Source organism: Bufo gargarizans, chromosome 1 (genome assembly GCF_014858855.1).
Source record: "Bufo gargarizans isolate SCDJY-AF-19 chromosome 1, ASM1485885v1, whole genome shotgun sequence".
NCBI classification, from domain to species: Eukaryota; Metazoa; Chordata; class Amphibia; order Anura; family Bufonidae; genus Bufo; species Bufo gargarizans.
Window position 1 is genome coordinate 411,159,140 of NC_058080.1, and position 22,177 is coordinate 411,181,316.

Consider the following 22,177-nt stretch of genomic DNA (forward strand, 5'->3'; position numbering starts at 1 on the left):
ACCTGGTAAGTACACTCACTGGCTCTCCCTCTGTTTCCTTATTACATATCGACCATTTATTTGGAAAGCACACAGTTAACTGGAACTTACAGTGTTTTGAAAAACTAATACTCACCCATAAGTCCTCCAGGCACAGGATTTCAACACTTTATGACCAATTCATGGTGCCTCCCCTTCACCTCACTTCCTTAGCCTTTGGGAGGAGGAGCTGGTGATTAGCAGAGCAGAAGACACTTGTTCTTAGTAGTAATTATGTTACTTCTCTAGATGCATGAAACTTTAGGAAAGTCATTATAAGTTTCTGTCCAGAAGGTATTGGACATCATAACAATTGTATCAACTTGGCTTCTATTACAGTCAATTATGCTGGAGATGTGGCTTGGGAGTGGGGTCATTGTATCATATCTGGTGTACGCTCAACTGTTCACCGACATTCACCACATCCACGGAAATAACAATAGGCTTCCCGACCACCATTTTGCCCTTCCATGTGTAACATAATTACGCACCTTCTGTCTAGAGCCAAATGTTTTATCCTATTGTTGTGGCTACAGAAGCAACTACCTTTGATTGCTTTATGGATAGAAAAGATTAACCAGATCTAACGCCTGGAGGAACTGACTAGCTATCAAACACAAACCCATTAGTCTTTTCTACATATTAGGGGTCCCTGGCAGCAATTTATCTTAAAAAAAATTATGATATACTCTTTCATAAACGTGCCCTTTCTCAGGTGACAGTTGGCCGGCCTGGTACACGCCTTTAGGAGTTATATAGTTACATAAAATTGAATACCTCACTTGTACACTAACCCTCCACAATTGTTCCTTGTAGTTTCATTGCTTCTTGGATTAATGTATGTTGTTGGCCTAATCCAACTTCATATGGGAAAATTTCAAAGTATACATTTCTTATATGCTTAAATCGTTTGTTATACACTGTAGAGGACTTCTCTAACACCTGTTTTTTTAACTCCTAGTACTGAGATGTTTGTTATGTACATTCTTATATTTATTTTAAATAAAGAAAAAAAGGTTTATGACTTTTTTGTACTGATAACCTATCCTGAGAATCATCAGTATCTGATTAGTGGGGATCCAACACCAGGACGCTTGCCAATCAGCTGTTTGAGGAGACTGCAGCACACCGTTGAGCGCCGCTGCCTCCTCACAGCACCTCACATTGTAAACTGGCTGTGCTTGGCATCGCAGCTCAGCCCTATTCACTTAACTGGGACTGAGCTGAGCCATATGACCAATGTGGCCTAGTGTTAGAGGGGTCATCAGTATAAAAAAGTTGGAGGGTCCTTTTAATAAATCTGCCCCTGTATATATCATGTGTGGTTCTTGCAATCAGTTCCAAAGTGAAACCATTCTGATAATTCTAAGAATGCTTTGCCTGTTTTTATATCAGTCAAGATTTACATACATACAATCCTACGAGTTCATATTTTTAGCCCTGCATAGAATAAGTGCTTTACATTAGTAGTGTAAGTGACTTTTTAATCATAATGGAGAAAGGCAAGTTAAAAAGTCAGTTTTAGCTATCTTTCATAGCAAAGTTGGCATTGGCATACCAGGCAAGGTGTCCCAGATAGTGGTAGAATAAAATGCTGGCATTCCATTCTTTATTATTCTGCATTTAACCGTTTTAGCATTTAGCTATTCTTATTTCCATTTAGCAGTTATTTCCCTTTTTTCTGACTATAAGACATACTTTATCCCCCAAAAGTGAGGATAAAGTGTCAGTAGTCTTATAGTCCAAATGCTAATGAGCATGTGCATTATGGAAGTAGTCATCAGCATGCAGGAGGCACGGGGAGCCGGGAGGCTGCACAGTACTCACCTACCCTGGTCTTCCTCTGGGCCCTGCTCTGTATTCTGTCCTGACGGCGTACAGGTCATAGTGCGTTCCTACATGCACTATGACCTGATGCTATGCAATATTAGGTCACAGTGCAGAGCGGGCCAGAAGAAAGACAGGGATCGGTGAGTGACAGCGCCCACTGGAGCAAGCGAGTTACAGTAATTTCAAAATAAACTTATTTCTCACTTTATAAGACGCACCTGATAAGATGCACGTAGATTTTTGAGGAGGAAAAGAAAGAAAATATTTTGAACCAAAAGGTGTGCTTTTGAACTAATGGTGGTCTGTGGATGACACTTATGGAGAGCATCTGTGGATGATGCACTGTTATGGGGGCATCTGTGGATGACGCATATTGTCACGGCCTCTGTGTTGTGCGTGTGACACCTTGCTGTGCATGCCGGTTGCCAGAGGCAACGCGTTGATGTTTGCTTGTACGTGCTTTTCTCCACTTCTCCTGGTTCCTCCCCTGTCTGGTGCTTGAGGGGTTAACTTCCTGTCTAGTTGTGGCCACTAGGGTTTTATATACTATGGCTCCCTGAATGGGGTCAGTTGTACTTCAGCTGTCGTTTGTGCTGGAGCTCTGCTGCAGTCCAGGGTGTTCCATCTGCCCAGTGCTTTGGGGCCACTTAGTGGGACATCAATGTATCCAGCGATGTCTTCCTTATGTTTCTTCCATGTTCTCTACCTTACCTGTGTTGATGTTTGGTGTGGGTTTATGTTTAGGGTGTGGTGTACGTCTTGTTGTTGTTTCATGTCTGGTCAGTTGGTGTTTTATGTCTTGCATGAATGCAAGGTGTTTCCCTGTCTGTTGTACCATCGGAAGGGGGTCTCAGGGTTCCCCAGCAGGGGTACCAAAAGTCAAGTCAGTGAGCTGTTGCTGGAGTGCTGGTTCCTTTGTGTTTCAGTACGTACTGAGTCCAGTGTTTGGATTGCAGTCCGTTTGCATAGGTGCCAGTTTACCTTTGTGTGTCTACTGTTGTGCCGTCCAGCAGCTGCAGCAGGTAAGTTACCATGCATTCCGGAGTTCTTGGTTCAGTGGTTATTCATACCATTGGATACTTACCTGCTGTTCCACTTGGCTTTTCTCTGCTACTAGGCCGGTTGAGACTCCTGTTCATCCGTTTCTTGGAAGAACAGGTCGTCTCTCCCCTGCTCCTATGTGAGGGATTATCAGGACAACTCAGGGTCCTAGGGTTCCTGGGTATTAGCCGTCCTACCATCAAGGTCCGGTCATACGGTAAGGAGTTAGGGTGTGGATCAGGGACACTTTAGGAGGTGACCTGCTCCCTGATCCCAGCATCCAGGCCTCGTTGCTTTCCCAAATTCCCGACATCGTACGGTGGGGAGTTTCCCCCACTCCCCACCGTGACACATATATATAGCATCTTATGCTATACGAGTCATCCACAGATCTCCCCCCCCCCATACCAGTGTCCCTGTGTTAATAGTGACCCCCAATACAGGGAGTGGAGGCCGGTAACTGCTGTTGGAATCGCAGTGGGGCCCGATGCAGTCACTGTACTCTATTACACCGAGCCCCACTCACAGCAGTCTTTATATGTAAAGTGTAGTCATGGGAGCTTTGTTAGAAGTAGGACAATCCTCTTTAGTACTCACTATTAAAACTACCGTAGCAGGCAGGCCGGCCGGCCGGCCGGAAGCGTAACTTCACTCACTCAGTCATGCGCCTGCTCCTCCCACTTTATTAATGAAGCAGGCGGATCAGGTGCATGACGTTATACTGCTGACCATGACTACACTTAACATATAAAGACTGCTGTCAGGCGGGGCCCGGTGTAATAGAGTACAGTGACTGCAATTCCAGTTGCCGACCTTCAGCCCCTCCTCCCTCCCCACTGATACATCTCAGGCCGCGCTGTGCAGCATAGCGGCCTGCAATGTACCAGCATCACCAGAGTACAAATGGCAGCATTCTCTTTATAAGACGCACTGCCATTTTCCCCCTTATAGTGTCTTATAAAGCAAAAAAGACAGTATTTATTTTTTACCATCCAATCTGAGGCCTGACAGGGGTCCGATATGAGGCCTGATGAAAAGTATTTCTTATTTTTCTCCACCAAATCCTAGGTGCTTTTTATAGTCCGAAAAATATGGTACACTGCACAATTCTTCTACACCAATTCTTTGTTATAATAATAAAAAAAATAAAAAAAAACACATTCAAAGCTAAGTAAGCAGACTGTTATGGCAAGGGAGAATGCCAGTAGGGGGAGTATGCCCCATATTTTTTGCAGAATAAAAAGACAATTTTCTACAAATCTATTCTCTCTTGTGGTATTTTTGGTCACTCCATACCAAAGGTATGCTGCATTTGTAAAAGAAAGGCCATGGATTAAAAAAAAAACTAAACAATATGCATGATACCTCATGCATAAAATGAAATCAGAACACAACACATTGAGTCAGCATATGGAAGGTCAAAAAGTTGTATTTGTTTAGCGTATAACTTTCTTCATGATCACATTAAGAAAATCATAATATCTTCTGAATGTACATATATTTGCTGAGTTTTTATGTGGTAATAACATGTAGGTATAAAGTTCTACAAGCAGTACTCAGGTTAACAGATGGCAGGACATAGTAATGTAAACTGTATACAAACATATTTAAACTTTTATAATTGCTTTGCCGGTATTCTCTCCACTGAGCATTCCTATGAATCCAGCCGGCATGTTCTCAAAACCTTTGGTGATGTGTTCATGGTATTTTACCTTACCCTAAAAGAAAATAATGAATGTTACTGTATCTTATAAAATAGTGTACATCTATATTAAACCACCATATTCGGTGATGTCTAAACCAACTATATGTAATGAATTTTGTAGTTTTATGTGGAAATTTCACATACAAAAATAGTTTTTTTTTATTTTGTTTGTTAATTTGTTAAATTTACATTGATAAACCCCATATAGAATATCACAGGTAGGGATAAGCGAAGCGAGCTTTGGATCCTAGATCCGAAGTTGCTTCGCTCAAAACTGCCTTTTAATGCCGTGCGGAGATCCGTCTCTGTACAGCATTAAAATGTATTGGCTCATGAGACTTCCGTGAACAACTTAGGCATTTGATTATTAAACTTATAAACCATTTTAAAACAGGTATTCAAAGTCAGCTTCAGTAACGATACCAACTTTGGAGCCAAGTTTAAGGCTGAGTTCACACGGGCGAGATTTCCGCGCGGGTGCAATGCAGTAGGTGAACGCATTGCACCTGCACTGAATCCTGACCCATTCATTTCAATGGGGCTGTGCACATGAGCGTTTTTTTTCATGCATCAGTTCTGCAATGCTTTAAAAATCGCAGCATGCTCTATATTCTGCGTTTTTCACGCAGCCCTGGCTCCATAGAAGTGAATGGGGCTGCGTTAATAACGCATTGCATCTGCAAGCAAGTGCGGATGCAATGCGTTTTTCACTGATGGTTGCTAGGAGATGTTGTTTGTAAACCTTCAGTTTTTTATCACGCGCGTGAAAAACGCATCAAAACGCATTGCACCCGCGCAGAAAAAACTGAACAACTAAACGCAATTGCAGCCAAAACTGACTGAACTTGCTTGCAAAATGGTGCGAGTTTCACTGAACGCACCCTCAACGCATCCGGACCTAATCTGTCACGTTCGTGTGAACTCAGCCTAAAGTGGTTTTTAAGTTTACAAATCAAATCCCGAAGTTATTCACCATATTCAGTCATATCAATTAAAGATGGCCATTTCTGCTACTACAAGCCAAGTGCTATTGAAGCTAGTATTACATGCTGGCTATTTGAAGGGAAGCTGTCACCACCACAAAATGCAGTGCAATCGGCAGGCAGCATGATATAGAGCAGGAGGAGCTGAGCGGATTGATATAAAGTTTTGTAGGAAAATATTCAGTATAACTTGTAACTTATACAACTGTGCATTTTCTGACTTCTGTTGCATACAGGGGAGATGTTCTCAGTGATAGCATTCTCTGTGTAAGCATGTATACAGAGATAGCTGTCAGGCACTGATAGCTGTACACAGCGCATTTTCTCTAGCGTATATGCACACTATCTACCAGAGCGCACTACTCCTTGTTTTCAATCTACATCTCTAAGAAGCAACAGTTTGAAGGAGGTGACCTGCTCCCTGATCCTGGCATGGTTGAAACGTCATGATTTGTACAGCCGCCTTCCAATAAGTATCACTTTGAATTGCACAAGTTATGTTTCGTTCTGGAGTTCTTATTGCATAGCTGTACACTGAAGCAGTCTTAAAAGGGGTATTCCCATCACATACAAAGGGGGCATAATGCTAGGATATGAACCCAACCTCTGGGACCTGCACCTACAATGAGAACGGAGCAGGGAGAGCTGTGGCTGGAGGACCCTGGATTTCCCAGTGATATGCCCCCATTGTCTGTGATGGTAAAACCCCTTTAAGTAAGAAAAAGCAGAGATAAAGGTATTAAATTACAAGTTTTACTAAATCTTTTCCCATAATGTTATATCGCAATCCAATCAGTTTATCCTGTTTAACATGCTATCTGAAAATTGTGCTGCATTTTGTGGTTAAAAGTTCTTTTTAAAGAGGTTGTCAGACCAAAAATATTCTGCAGTTTTCAAACCAGCACCTGGATCTGAATATAATTATATGCAATTATAAAAGTAATTTAGTGCAGCCACTGAGTTATTCAATAAAATGTACCTGTATTAGTGCCACCTGCTCTTTGCTTTTTTTATTTCTCTGTCCACCTTTCTTAGGTGGACACACATGCTTAGTTCCACCCTACAACTGCCTTTTAAACTGTGATAGGGAGAGAGTTACAACAGAAGGTACATGCTCCCTGAGCTGCTTGCTTGATATAAATCCTGCAGAGTGACTGGAACAATGAATAGGGAGAGCTCGGGATCCATGGGAGGTACAGGGCTGGTTCTAGTTTGATAGAAATAAATTGTCATGTACTATATGATGTCTGTTTTTTATTTTTTTACATTAACCATGGGATAACTCCTTTAACCAGCTCAGCTCCCCTAGCTTAGACCCTCTTAATGACCAGACCACTTTTTACAATTCTGCACTACACTGATTTCTCGGTCATACAGCTTCCCCCCTAAATGAATTTTACCTCCTTTTCTTCTCCTCACTAATAGAGCTTTCATTTGGTGGTATTTCATTGCTGCTGACATTTTTAAATTTTTTTTTTTATATTAATCGAAATTTACCCCCCCAAAAAAAAAAAAAAAAGACATTTTTCACTATCAGTTGTAAAATTTTTCAAATAAAACTACATTTCTATATAAATTTTTCTCTAAATTTATTGTTCTACATGTCTTTGATAAAAAAAAGAAATGCAATAATTGTATATTTATTAGTTTGGGTAAAAGTTATAGCTTTTTTCAAACTATGGTACAAAAATGTGAATTTCCGCAATTTCAAGCAGTTCTGACTTTGAGCACCTGTCATGTTTCCTGATGTTCTACAATGCCCAGACAGTAGAAACACCCCACAAATGACCCTATTTCGGAAAGTAGACACCCTAAGGTATTCGCTGATGGGCATAGTGAGTTCATGGAAGTTTTTATTTTTTGTCACAAGTTAGCGGAAAATGATTTATTTATTTTTTCTTACAAAAGTCTCACATTCCACTAACTTGTGACAAAAAATTAAATTTTACATGAACTCACCATACCCCTCACGGAATACCTTGGGGTGTCTTCTTTCCAAAATGGGGTCACTTGTGGGGTAGTTATACTGCCCTGGCATTTTAGGGGACCTAAAGCTTGAGAAGTAGTTTGGAATCCAAATGCGTAAAAAAAAATGCCCTGTAAAATCGTAAAGATACTCTTGGGCCCCTTTGTGCACATAGGCTGCAAAAAAGTGTCACATGTGGTATCGCCGTACTCAGGAGAAGTAGGGAAATTTGTGTATTTTTACATATACCCATGCTGTGTGAGAGAAATATCTCTAAAAGACAACTTTTCCAATTTTTTTTATACAAAGTTGTCATTTTAGAGAGATATTTCTCTCACCCAGCATGGGTATATGTAAAAATACACCCCAAAACACATTGTCCAACTTCTCCCGAGTACGGCGATACCACATGTGTGACACTTTTTTGCAGCCTAGGTGTGCAAAGGGGCCCAAATTCCAATGAGTACCTTTTAGGAGGGCATTTTTTGGCATTTGGATTCCAGATTTCTTCTCACGCTTTAGGGGCCCTAAAATGCCAGGGCTAGAGTTGAGCGGACACCTGGATGTTCGGGTTCGAGAAGTTCGGCCGAACTTCCCGGAAATGTTCGGGTTCGGGATCCGGGAATCGGGTTCGGGTCAATGGGGACCCGAACTTTTCGGCACTAAAAAGGCTGTAAAACAGCCCAGGAAAGAGCTAGAAGGCTGCAAAAGGCAGCAACATGTAGGTAAATCCCCTGCAAACAAATGTGGATAGGGAAATGAATAAAAATAAAAATAAAATAAATAAAAATTAACCAATATCAACTGGAGAGAGGTCCCATAGCAGAGAATCAGGCTTCACATCAGCCACCACTGCAACAGTCCATTGGCATATATTTAGGCCCAGGCACCCAGGCAGAGGAGAGAGGTCCCGTAACAGAGAATCTGGCTTCATGTCAGCAGAGAATCAGTCTGCATGTCATAGCAGAGAATTAGACTTCACGTCAGCCAACATTGGAACAGTCCATTGGCATATATTTAGGCCCCGGCACCCAGACAGAGGAGATGTTCATTCAACTTTGGGTTGCCCCGCAATATAATGGTAAAATTAAAATAAAAAGAGGATTGAATGAAGAAGTGTCCTGGAGTACAATAATATTTGGTTAAGGGGAGGTAGTTAATGTCTAATCTGCACAAGGGATGGACAGGTCCTGTGGGATCCATGCCTGGTTCATTTTTATGAACGTCAGCTTGTCCACATTGGCTGTAGACAGGCGGCTGCGTTTGTCTGTAATGACGCCTCCTGCTGTGCTGAATACACGTTCAGACAAAACACTGGCCGCCGGGCAGGCCAGCACCTCCAAGGCATAAAAGGCTAGCTCTGGCCACGTGGACAATTTAGAGACCCAGAAGTTGAATGGGGCCGAACCATCAGTCAGTACGTGGAGGGGTGTGCACACGTACTGTTCCACCATATTAGTGAAATGTTGCCTCCTGCTAATACGTTGCGTATCAGGTGGTGGTGCAGTTAGCTGTGGCGTGTTGACAAAACTTTTCCACATCTCTGCCATGCTAACCCTGCCCTCAGAGGAGCTAGCCGTGACACCGCTGCCTTGGCGACCTCTTGGTCCTCCTCTGCCTTGCCCTAGGGCTTCCACTTGTTCCCCTGTGAGATTTGGGAATGCTCTCAGTAGCGCGTCTACCAACGTGCGCTTGTACACGCGCATCTTCCTATCACGCTCCAGTGAAGGAAGTAAGGTGGGCACATTGTCTTTGTAGCGTGGATCCAGCAGGGTGGCAACCCAGTAGTCCGCACACGTTAAAATGTGGGCAACTCTGCTGTCGTTGCGCAGGCACTGCAGCATGTAGTCGCTCATGTGTGCCAGGCTGCCCAGAGGTAAGGACAAGCTGTCCTCTGTGGGAGGCGTATCGTCATCGTCCTGCCTTTCCCCCCAGCCACGCACCAGTGATGGGCCCGAGCTGCGTTGGGTGCCACCCCGCTGTGACCATGCTTCATCCTCAACCTCCTCCACCTCCTCCTCATCCTCATCCTCGTCTTCCAGTAGTGGGCCCTGGCTGGCCACATTTGTACCTGGCCTCTGCTGTTGCAAAAAACCTCCCTCTGAGTCACTTCGAAGAGACTGGCCTGAAAGTGCTAAAAATTACCCCTCTTCCTCCTCCTCGTCCTCCTGGGCCACCTCCTCTTCCATCATCGCCCTAAGTGTTTTCTCAAGGAGACATAGAAGTGGTATTGTAACGCTGATAACGGCGTCATCGCCACTGGCCATGTTGGTGGAGTACTCGAAACAGCGCAACAGGGCACACAGGTCTCGCATGGAGGCCCAGTCATTGGTGGTGAAGTGGTGCTGTTCCGTAGTGTGACTGACCCGTGCGTGCTGCAGCTGAAACTCCACTATGGCCTGCTGCTGCTCGCACAGTCTGTCCAGAATGTGCAAGGTGGAGTTCCACCTGGTGGGCACGTCGCATATGAGGCGGTGAGCGGGAAGGCCGAAGTTACGCTGTAGCGCAGACAGGCGAGCAGCGGCAGGATGTGAACGCCGGAAGCGCGAACAGACGGCCCGCACTTTATGCAGCAGCTCTGACATGTCGGGGTAGTTGTGAAATGAACTTCTGCACCACCAAATTCAGCACATGCGCCAAGCCGGCTAGTCCCAGAGCTGCAACGAGATTTCGCCCATTATCACACACCACCAGGCCGGGCTTGAGGCTCACCGGCAGCAACCACTCGTCGGTCTGTTCTATACCCCGCCACAACTCCTGTGCGGTGTGGGGCCTGTCCCCCAAACATATGAGTTTCAGAATGGCCTGCTGACGTTTACCCCGGGCTGTGCTGAAGTTGGTGGTGAAGGTGTGTGGCTGACTGGATGAGCAGGTGGAAGAAGAGGAGGAGGAAGCCGAGAAGGAGGAGGTGGCAACAGGAGGCAAAGAATGTTGCCCTGCGATCCTTGGCGGCGGAAGGACGTGCGCCAATCAGCTCTCCGCCTGGGGCCCAGCTGCCACTACATTTACCCAGTGTGCAGTTAGGGAGATATAGCGTCCCTGGCCGTGCTTACTGGTCCACGTATCTGTGGTTAGGTGGACCTTGCCACAGATGGCGTTGCGCAGTGCACACTTGATTTTATCGGATACTTGGTTGTGCAGGGAAGGCACGGCTCTCTTGGAGAAGTAGTGTCGGCTAGGAACAACATACTGTGGGACAGCAAGCGACATGAGCTGTTTGAAGCTGTCTGTGTCCACCAGCCTAAATGACAGCATTTCATAGGCCAGTAGTTTAGAAATGCTGGCATTCAGGGCCAGGGATCGAGGGTGGCTAGGTGGGAATTTACGCTTTCTCTCAAATGGTTGTGAGATGGAGAGCTGAACGCTGCCGTGTGACATGGTTGAGATGCTTGGTGACGGAGGTGGTGGTGTTGGTGGTACATCCCCTGTTTGCTGGGCGGCAGGTGCCAACGTTCCTCCAGAGGCGGAGGAAAAGGCCGAGGCGGCAGCAGCAGAAGAGGTAGCAGGGGGAGCCTGAGTGACTTCCTTGGTTTTAAGGTGTTTACTCCACTGCAGTTCATGCTTTGCATGCAGGTGCCTGGTCATGCAGGTTGTGCTAAGGTTCAGAACGTTAATGCCTCGCTTCAGGCTCTGATGGCATAGCGTGCAAACCACTCGGGTCTTGTCGTCAGCACATTGTTTGAAGAAGTGCCATGCCAGGGAACTCCTTGAAGCTGCCTTTGGGGTGCTCGGTCCCAGATGGCGGCGGTCAGTAGCAGGTGGAGTCTCTTGGCGGCGGGTGTTCTGCTTTTGCCCACTGCTCCCTCTTTTGCTACGCTGTTGGCTCGGTCTCACCACTGCCTCTTCCTCCGAACTGTGAAAGTCAGTGGCACGACCTTCATTCCATGTGGGGTCTAGGACCTCATCGTCCCCTGCATAGTCTTCCACCCAGTCTTGATCCCTGACCTCCTGTTCAGTCTGCACACTGCAGAAAGACGCAGCAGTTGGCACCTGTGTTTCATCATCAGAGACATGCTGAGGTGGTATTCCCATGTCCTCATCATCAGGAAACATAAGTGGTTGTGCGTCAGTGCATTCTATGTCTTCCACCGCTGGGGAAGGGCTAGGTGGATGCCCTTGGGAAACCCTGCCAGCAGAGTCTTCAAACAGCATAAGAGACTGCTGCATAACTTGAGACTCAGACAGTTTCCCTGGTATGCATGGGGGTGATGTGACAGACTAATGGGCTTGGTTTTCAGGCGCCATCTGTGCGCTTTCTGCAGAAGACTGGGAGGGAGAATGTGAACGTGCTGGATCCACTGTCGGCCACCCAATTGACTAATGCCTGTACCTGCTCAGGCCTTACCATCCTTAGAACGGCATTGGGCCCCACCAAATATCGCTGTAAATTATGGCGGCTACTGGGACCTGAGGTAGTTGGTACACTAGGACGTGTCGCTGTGGCAGAACGGCCACGTCCTCTCCCAGCACCAGAGGGTCCACTAACACCACCACGACCATGTCCGCGTCCGCGTCCTTTACTAGATGATGTTTTTCTCATTGTTATCGTTCACCACAACAACAAAAATATTATTTGACCCAATGTATTGAATTCAAATTCAGGCCTTTTTTTAAAGACAACTAACACTATCTGGCTATCTATTTAGGTACCGTATTACACTAATACAGGCACAACAGTAACGACAGATTTAGCTGGATATAAATTTGAGGCCTAGTATTTAGGCGCTGGGTGACAGGTATACGTTTACTGACAGAATTAGACTGGGATATGGCCAAAAAATAACCACACTATTGATGGTTAAATGCACTTGGTGTGACCGCTTGACCCTGATGTAGGATTTAGCCAAAAAACAACCACACCATTGAGGGTTAAATGCACTTGGTGGCAGCTTGTGCTGGCACACCACAAGACACAAAATGGCCGCCGATCACCCCAGAAAAAAGTGACTGAAAAACGCTCTGGGCAGCCTAAAAACAGTGAGCAATTCAATAGCAGCAGTTCAATCATCCACAGCTGCAGATCGATCTCTGAATTAAGTCTTTTGGAGGAGTTAATCACTGCCTAATCTCGCGGCTGCAACCTCTCCCTATGCCGATCAGAGCAGAGTGACGTGCGGCGCTACGTGACTCCAGCTTAAATAGAGGCTGGGTCACATGGTGCTCTGGCCAATCACAGCCATGCCAATAGTAGGCATGGCTGTGACGGCCTCTTGGGGCAAGTAGTATGACGCTTGTTGATTGGCTGCTTTGCAGTCTTTCACAAAGCGCCAAGAAAGCGACGAACACCGAACCCGAACTTTTATGAAAATGTCCGGACTATACAGTTCGGGTTCGCTCATCCCTAGCCAGGGCAGTACAAATACCCCACAATTGACCCCATTTTGGAAAGAAGACACCCCAAGGTATTTCGTGAGGGGCATGGAGAGTTCCTAGAATATATTTTTTTGGGCACAAATTAGCAGAAAATGATTTTGTAAGAGAAAAATCTAATAAAAATCATTTTCCTTAACTTGTGCCAAAAAATAAATATTCTAGGAACTCACCATCTCCCTCACGGAATACCTTGGGGTGTCTTCTTTCCAAAATGGGGTCACATGTAGGGTATTTATACTGCCCTGGCATTTTAGGGGCCCTAAAGCGTGAGAAGAAGTCTGGAATATAAAGGTCTAAAATTTTTTACGCATTTGGATTCCATGAGGGGTATGGCGAGTTCATGTTAGATTTTATTTTTTGTCACAAGTTAGTGGAATATGAAACTAAGAAAAAAAAAAGAAAAAAAAAAAAATCTATTTCCGCTAACTTGTGACAAAAAAATAATAATATTCTTCTATAAACTCGCCATGCCCCTCAAAAGTGATCTTTTTATAGCACCGCAGCGATTTTACTGTGTTTTTGCAGTGATCAGAAAAAAATGAATTCTGTCACTGCGGTGGGGCGGACTGAACGCAAGTGTGCGCACAAGATCAGGCCTGATCGGGCGAACACTGGGTTTTTTGTAGAGCCTATAGAACATGTCCTATTCTTGTCCACAATTGCGGACAAGAAAAGGCATTTTCTACATAGTTCGGGCAATGTGAGGAATCCGCAAAATGCGGAAAGCACATTGCCGGTGTCCGTGTTTTGCAGATCCGCAAAACACATACAGACGTCTGAATGGAGCCTTACAGGGGGGTGATCAGGGAGTCTATATGGGGTGATCAGGGGTTAATAAGTGACAGGGGGTGGGGGGGGGGGGGTGTAGTGTAGTGGTGTTTGGTGCTACTTACAGAGCTGACTGTGTGATCTGGTGGTAGATCCAAGCAAAAGGGACCACCAGAGGACCAGGTATATCAGACCCTGTTAACAAAACAGCGTCCGATATACCTTTCAAGGGTTTAAAATTATATATATATATATATATATATATATATATATATAAAAATCTACAGCCTGCCAGCGAACGATCGCCGCTGGCAGGCTGTAGATGAACTAGTTTACCTCCAGATCCTGTGGACGCGCGTTCACAGGAAATCTTGCGTCTCGCGAGATGACGCGTGGGAGCGTCAAGGAGGAACAAATAGACTGCCTCTGGAACGCAATCCTGCGTTATGCTGTCCGGAGGAGGTTAAAGAGGTTATCCTATGCTATGGTAACTGATCCTGTGAATAGGTCATCATAGATGTATCATTAGGTATCTGACACCCAGGACACCCTCAGATTAGCTGCTTACCATAGGCAAGTGACATCATGACCATCGGTCATGTGGCCTAGTCTCAGCTCAGCACCAATCAGATGCTGTTGACCTATCCAGAGATTATCAGTTACAGATAGCTGGATAAACACTTTAAGTGACTGGCAACAAGCAGTGCCGCTCTTTATTAACATCACTCAACTCTAGATCATAGTGTATGTTACCATGGAATAACATTATTTTAAATTACCATATATAACAACATTACCATATACCATATGTATAACTACCTCTAAAACCCATTGCAGGAGCTGTTTTTGTCCTTCTTGATATTTGTCTGACCAGCGCGTCACAAGGAAACCTTCCATTCGGAGTTGTTTGAAGAGAATGGTGGGTTGTATATAAGGTCCTATAAAACGCATGAAAAACAAATTGAAACTAAAAGACAAAGTAAAAAAAGTTGTCTGCAGATAAATTACACATTAAGAATATACATCATGGTGACTGCCATATAGCGTATGGGCACTGCAATGCTTGACATACTTTTCACTGTGTTCCTTTTGGGAACTGCTATGTGCTGATATTGTGACCTTAAATTATTTTAACCCCTTCGCCCATATCCATTAGGCACTTGTCACGGGGCGCTGACCGTGCAGTCCGCTTCCGCTGTGACGCCGGCGCCCTGTGAATAGTTCGGAGCGAGGACTCGCACAGCGTCCTTGTCTCCAGGACAATGAAAAGTGGGGAGGACCCGGCCACGCACTTCCTCTCAGTGTGGCCGGCGTCCTCCGCTCCCATGGGAATCATTGTAGGTCTGAGCGCTGAGCTGATCACTCGGTAGCAGTGGGATAGGTCATGTGATGCTGGCCACGTCACATGACCATTTCCGTCCTCTATTTAAAACTGGCAAACTGCTGGCCACAGGTTGCCTGTGATTTAGGTCCTCAGCTAGGTGATCATTTCTGTGGTCTCCTAGTCTAGGTGTGGAATCTCAGCTCGTGTTTTGAATTCTGGTTTTGCCTTCTTCTTGGATCTTTGCGTATCTCCTGGTATCGACTCACTTGGCATTTGGACTCCCTTTGTTTGCTTCTTTTGGTCTGGTTTGTCCCTCCTGGTTTTGACCCTCTGCTTGTCCCGGTTATTGGTATTGTATACTCCCTGGTACAGTCTTTACCTCCTGGCATTTGACCTAGCTTGTCTGACCTTGTTGTTTCTGGTCTGTCTCGTTTGTCGCCTCTGCACTTACTTAGATCAGTGACCGCCGCCCAGTTGCGCTCTGTTAGTTAGGATAGGTAAGTGCAAGTAGGCAGGGACAGTGGTGTGGGTGGAGCCAGTTTTTTAACTTTCCCTTACCACCTGTCCGTGACAGCACCTTAGTGACGATGCAGTAGAGATGGCCTTGCGGTTCGCACGGTGGTCGTTTCACGTCAAACTTTGCTCATTCGCAGTTCGCCGAATGGGCAAACTCATGGGCGCCATATTCTTTTACATTGTGAAGGACTTTGACCCATGACACATCCATCAGGTGGTACAGGACAGCCAATTGAGACGTTTCAGCACATGGACATAACCCCTACCTTATAAATAAACCCGATCTGGCTGCCATTTTACATTCAGTCTTTTGACAGTGTAGGGGGAGGTTGCTGTGTGGAGCAGGGACAGACTGTTAGGGACACCAAACGCTTGCTGATAGGGCCACAAAAGTCCTTTTAAGGATTGGTATACAGTAGGTGTGCCATCGATAGGTGTGACATACTTATAATATAAAGTATAAAAGTTACAACTTGAGAACGTTGGCTCACTCTGGGCGAATTATGGATATGGTGCTGCAAAGCCCAAAATGGAGGGACACCCACCCTTTAATTGTGAATATTATAAAAAGAACTAAAGCATTAGGTGAGCACTCTACATTTGGTCTTAGTAGTAAAACAGTTTAAAACATCATAAAGTCTAATTCTTATATAGCATAAAATGAAATAAAATTCACATAAAATTGGAAAATCGTGGGTAAGTAGTCTCTTGTATCCAACAACAAATTCGCTATAAGGAATTCTCTGCTGCAACAGAATAGTAATAGTGCTTTATAGTTGATATATAGATAGATAGATTATATATATATATATATATATATATATATATATATATATATATATATATATATATATATTATAGATATATATAATTTTATATAATATATATATATATATATATATAATTTTATATAATATATATATGTCCAGTCTGATCTCTGGCAACCGCCGAGTGTTGCGTTTTTCCAGCTGTAATCACTCTTGTGCCAGTAATTTACAGTCTCATATGAGCTGGTTCCTCTTACCTTCCTTTTATTCTTTCGTGCCTCCATTTAGTTTGGCGAGGGTCGGGCGGCGCGGGACAAAGCCGGCGTCTCGCTATGTACTCCTCGAGCCACTTACCCGAGATATCGCAGGAGTTGGAGCGATGTCTCGGATTTACCTGGATCACATGACTTTCATCCAGTGTAATAGGAAAAGAGAGTGTCTGTCTCGATTCTTGATATTGGTTATTGTGGCAGGGGCTGAGGTGTACATTGGCGTGGAGTTGGGAGGGATGCCTATCACCCTCCATGATCCATCTGGCTGAACTGTGCCCGGAGCCAGTGCGGGGTAGGCCTGAATAAGTGGGCAAAAAGACTACCCACGCTGTAGGAGGGAAATAGTTAATTGGACCGACCGACACGGGAAGTAACAAGGGCCAGAGTGATTCAGGCAGGAGCTGGGCTGTTAAATGACCTGAGCGAGCCGGGAAGGCACTGGGTAGTTGGTAAAGTGACAGTCCAGGATAACAGCGGAAGGGCAAGCTTGGGCGATCCAGGATGAGAGAGGCAACGTGGGCCTGGGCGATCCAGGATGAGAGAGGCAACGTGGGCCTGGGCGATCCAGGATGAGAGAGGCAACGTGGGCCTGGGCGATCCAGGATGAGAGAGGCAGAGTGAGCTTGGGCGATCCAGGATGAGAGAGGCAGAGTGAGCTTGGGCGATGCCGAATGACAGACAGGGCGAGCCTGGGCGATCCAGGATGACAGGAGCAGCGCGAGCCCGGGCGAGCCAAGATGACAGGAGCAGCGCGAGCCCGGGCGAGCCAGGATGACAGGAGCAGCGCGAGCCCGGGCGAGCCAGGATGACAGGAGCAGCGCGAGCCCGGGCGAGCCAGGATGACAGGAGCAGCGCGAGCCCGGGCGAGCCAGGATGACAGGAGCAGCGCGAGCCCGGGCGAGCCAGGATGACAGGAGCAGCGCGAGCCCGGGCGAGCCAGGATGACAGGAGCAGCGCGAGCCCGGGCGAGCCAGGATGACAGGAGCAGCGCGAGCCCGGGCGAGCCAGGATGACAGGAGCAGCGCGAGCCCGGGCGAGCCAGGATGACAGGAGCAGCGCGAGCCCGGGCGAGCCAGGATGACAGGAGCAGCGCGAGCCCGGGCGAGCCAGGATGACAGGAGCAGCGCGAGCCCGGGCGAGCCAGGATGACAGGAGCAGCGCGAGCCCGGGCGAGCCAGGATGACAGGAGCAGAGCGAGCCCGGGCGATCCAGGATGACAGGAGCAGAGCGAGCCCGGGCGATCCAGGATGACAGGAGCAGAGCGAGCCCGGGCGATCCAGGATGACAGGAGCAGAGCGAGCCCGGGCGATCCAGGATGACAGGAGCAGAGCGAGCCCGGGCGATCCAGGATGACAGGAGCAGAGCGAGCCCCGGGCGATCCAGGATGACAGGAGCAGAGCGAGCCCGGGCGATCCAGGATGACAGGAGCAGAGCGAGCCCGGGCGATCCAGGATGACAGGAGCAGAGCGAGCCCGGGCGATCCAGGATGACAGGAGCAGAGCGAGCCCGGGCGATCCAGGATGACAGGAGCAGAGCGAGCCCGGGCGATCCAGGATGACAGGAGCAGAGCGAGCCCGGGCGATCCAGGATGACAGGGGCGGAGCGAGCCCGGGCGATCCAGGATGACAGGGGCGGAGCGAGCCCGGGCGATCCAGGATGACAGGGGCGGAGCGAGCCCGGGCGATCCAGGATGACAGGGGCGGAGCGAGCCCGGGCGATCCAGGATGACAGGGGCGGACCGAGCCCGGGCGATCCAGGATGACAGGGGCGGAGCGAGCCCGGGCGATCCAGGATGACAGGGGCGGAGCGAGCCTGGGCGATCCAGGATGACAGGGGCGGAGCGAGCCTGGGCGAACCAGAATGACAGGAGCAGAGCGAGCCTGGGCGATCCAGGATGGCAGAGACAGAGCGAGCCTGGGCGATCCAGAATAACAGGGGCGGAGCAAGCCTGGGCGATCCAGGATGACAAGAGCTGAGCGAGCCTGGGCGATCCAGGATGACAGGAGCTGAGCGAGCCTGGGCGATCCAGGATGGCAGAGACAGAGCGAGCCTGGGCGATGCAGGATGGCAGAGACAGAGCGAGCCTGGGCGACCCAGGACGACAGAACGGGCCAGGGCGATCCTGGATGACAGGGGTAGAGCGAGCCTGGGCGGACCCGCCAGGGGACTTCGGATGACGTGAGAGTGTGTCAAGAAGCAGGGAAGACAGACAGAAGAGGTATGCATGATACCTGAAGAGTTCGGGAAGCTGATGAGCGGCTACTTGGCTGATCGGGAGGACTGAGTATCAGACAGTACCGCAGCCGTGTTTGATTTAAGAAAATAGTGTCCAAAATGGTACATTAGGAAACCGGAAAATAGCACGGCAACTGAACCCCACTACTAAGACAACCTTCATGGGGTTAGCTACACTTTTTTTCGTTCTGTTCCCAGGAATAGAAGCTCTGGCATACACTCCCTCCCCTCTCTGTCTTCATACTTGAACTCTCCCCCCAGCAGAAGCAGGACCAGCCTACTCCCACCGGAATGGAAAAACAGGCCGACAAGCCCCGTGCCTGCCAACTGATGCCAACCATGGCTCCTCGGCTGAAATGCACTGTGAAATAAATAAAAAAAAAAGAAAACAATACATGCAATTATACCTGATTACAGTTGGAGATGCCCCCAGGTCCGGTGTACTGAGGAAGAACTTGTACCAATTAGATTTTATTCTTATTATTTTAATAGACACCGCTTTAGGAGAGACAGGAAGAGAAGGAAGATGGGGGAACGGAGGGCCGTGGACAGGGAGCGAGGAAGGATGACAGAGGCAGCGTGGGCCTGGGCGATCCAGGATGACAGAGGCAGCGTGGGCCTGGGCGATCCAGGATGACAGAGGCAGCGTGGGCCTGGGCGATCCAGGATGACAGAGGCAGCGTGGGCCAGAGACAGCGTGTACCTGGGAGATCCAGGATGACAGAGACGGAACGAGCCTGGGTGATCCAGAGAGACTACAGATGAAGTGCGAGAGTGAGACAAGAAGCATGGAAAACGGACAAAATGACGTGTGAGTGATACCTGAAGAAATTCGGGAAGCTGAGCAGCAACTTGGCCGAACCGGAAGACTGGATATCAGACGGTACTGCAGCCCTATTCATTTTGGAAAAATTTATCAGCACCTAGATGAAGACAACAAACTCATGAAGACAGCCCCGAGCCCGAAATGGCACATAAGACAACCGGAACAGCTGCTGCACCTGAGAAAGGAAGGGCCCGTTTAAGGGTTATCGCGCCCTCCCCCATACATGTGGCAGGGCGGAAAAACATGGCAGAGCCACACGCATGTGCACAGGAGGGCGGCACGAGACAGCTGTGCCAGGTACCCGAGCATGGAGGGTGGCACAACACCGCAAAGCCGTGTAATGCGCCCGGAGGGTGGCATAAGATAGGGGTGCCGCACACGTGTGCACAGGAGCGTGGCATCACACCACTGCGCTATAACCAAGTGCTCAGGAGGGTGGAATGGAGAAACAGGCCGGCCAGCCCCGTGCCTGCTAACCATGGCTTCTCGGCTGGAATGTACTGCAAAATAAATGAAAAATAGAAACAATACATGCAATTATACCTGATTACAGTTGTAGATACCCCCAGGTCCAGTGAACTAAAGAAGAACTTGTACCAATTAGCTTTAATATTGTCATTATTCTTAAACATTGCTTTAGGAGAGCAGGGAAGAGAAAGAAGATGCGGGACCGGAGGACCGAGCGGGGAGCGAGGAAGGATGACAGAGGCAGCGTGGGCCTGGGCGAACCAGGATGACAGAGGCAAAACGAGCCTGGGCGATCCAGGACGACAGAGGCAGAACGAGCCTGGGCGATCCAGGACGACAGAGGCAGAACGGGCCTGGGCGATCCAGGACGACAGAGGCAGAACGGGCCTGGGCGATCCAGGACGACAGAGGCAGAACGGGCCTGGGCGATCCAGGACGACAGAGGCAGAACGGGCCTGGGCGATCCAGGATGACAGAGGCAGAACGGGCCTGGGTGATCCAGGATGACAGAGGCAGAACGGGCCTGGGTGATCCAGGATGACAGAGGCAGAACGGGCCTGGGTGATCCAGGATGACAGAGGCAGAACGGGCCTGGGCGATCCAGGATGACAGAGGCAGAACGAGCCTGGGCGATCCAGGACGACAGAGGCAGAACGGGCCTGGGCGATCCAGGACGACAGAGGCAGAACGGGCCTGGGCGATCCAGGATGACAGAGGCAGAACGGGCCTGGGTGATCCAGGATGACAGAGGCAGAACGGGCCTGGGTGAGCGAGATAAGAAGCATGGAAAACAGACCCAAGTATAGACAACAAGCAATAATCAGCACCCAGGTGTAACACGGCGGTGCCACACGCATGTGCACAGGAGGGCGGCGGGGCAGCTTGTGCCAAACCTGAGCATGTGAGGACGGCACTGCAATGGTGCCAGACGCATGCGCCCAGGAGGGCGGCAGACACAGCCGCCAGACCTGTGTGCACAGGAGGGCGGCACCACGCTGCCGCGCCATGAACCAATGCCCCGGGGCGGAAAACATATGGAGTGATGCACAAGCACGGAACAAAGGTAGAATTCGCAAGAGCAGTTGAATTTAAAAGAAAACATTTAGAAGGAAATCTTTAAGGAAATAAACTCTTGGCTCCGAATCAGAAACCCTTTTCCAGAATATGAATGTATTATTCAATACTCAATTACTTACTGTACTGACGGGATAAAAAAAAAAAAGCAACGTTATTATCAGTACAGGAAATGTTTTATCCCAAGATGGCTTGCTTAATAGGCCGATTTAGCCTTCTTGTGACTAATGGACAGAGAAGGGGCGTTCACACTCTTCCAAGTCAGTTACCTCCGGCCATTTATATCCATCAATTACAGAGGCCAACCTGTTGTACCCACGATTGTAGTTGTGGTGGGGGGTGACCATGTGGACGGGTGGACTGGGGAACAGGGCCCCCCGTCCCAAGTCGCAGGGAGAGCAGGAGACCCAGATGTAGGAGCAGGTATCGGCGTGTGCGTTCCACACTGGAACGCACGCCGATCCGACCACAAGAAGCCCGGAACATGGGGGCCCGGACAGGATGCTTCTGGGATGAGGGACCCGGGGGACCCGCAGGCCGGACCCCACCCGTCCTGCCGTCCCTGACTAAGAGCTATACGCAAGGGATGCGGAGGTGCACGCGGCGGCACGACAGGTGTCATGGACATGGCAAAGAGTCAGATGGGGATGGCATTGGAACATGCCTATGGCATATAGGGAACCACATAACATTTGAGGAACCTGCTGGATAAAACAAAAGCATAAGAAAATAGAACACGGGCAGCAGAGCAGTGTGTGCTTTTTTTTTTTTTTTTTTTTTTTTTTTTTTAACATACTCCAGCTCTGCTACACCGCTGAAGACCTGAGGCGCAGGGGGAGACGAGCGGAACAGTGCGCCCCCACCTGAAGCGCTGCAGGCGCCGGACCCGCCGAACCCTGCTGAGGACCAAAACAGACCTGACAAGAGGAGGCTCCCTCGGAGCTGGAGGGAAGAGAGAGACCGGCCGAGCCCGGCCGGGCGACGGACGGACGCTGCCCCCAGCCGAGAGTC

General features: G+C 48.2%; 1 protein-coding gene across 4 annotated transcripts in view; it reads right to left on the reverse strand.

Moving 5' to 3' along the window:
* Positions 1 to 4,306: 4,306 nt before the first annotated feature.
* The window catches only part of LOC122921419 (prostaglandin reductase 1-like), a 62,045-nt gene continuing 44,174 nt past the window's right edge, over positions 4,307 to 22,177 (reverse strand). For all 4 annotated transcript variants that reach the window (XM_044271407.1, XM_044271421.1, XM_044271400.1 and 1 more), the window contains exons 9-10: positions 14,504 to 14,622; positions 4,307 to 4,607 (exon numbers count right to left, since the gene is read on the reverse strand). In XM_044271407.1, coding sequence (XP_044127342.1) covers positions 4,497 to 4,607; positions 14,504 to 14,622 — 230 coding nt within the window. In that variant the 3' untranslated portion in view covers positions 4,307 to 4,496. The remainder of the gene's footprint in view (positions 4,608 to 14,503; positions 14,623 to 22,177) is intronic.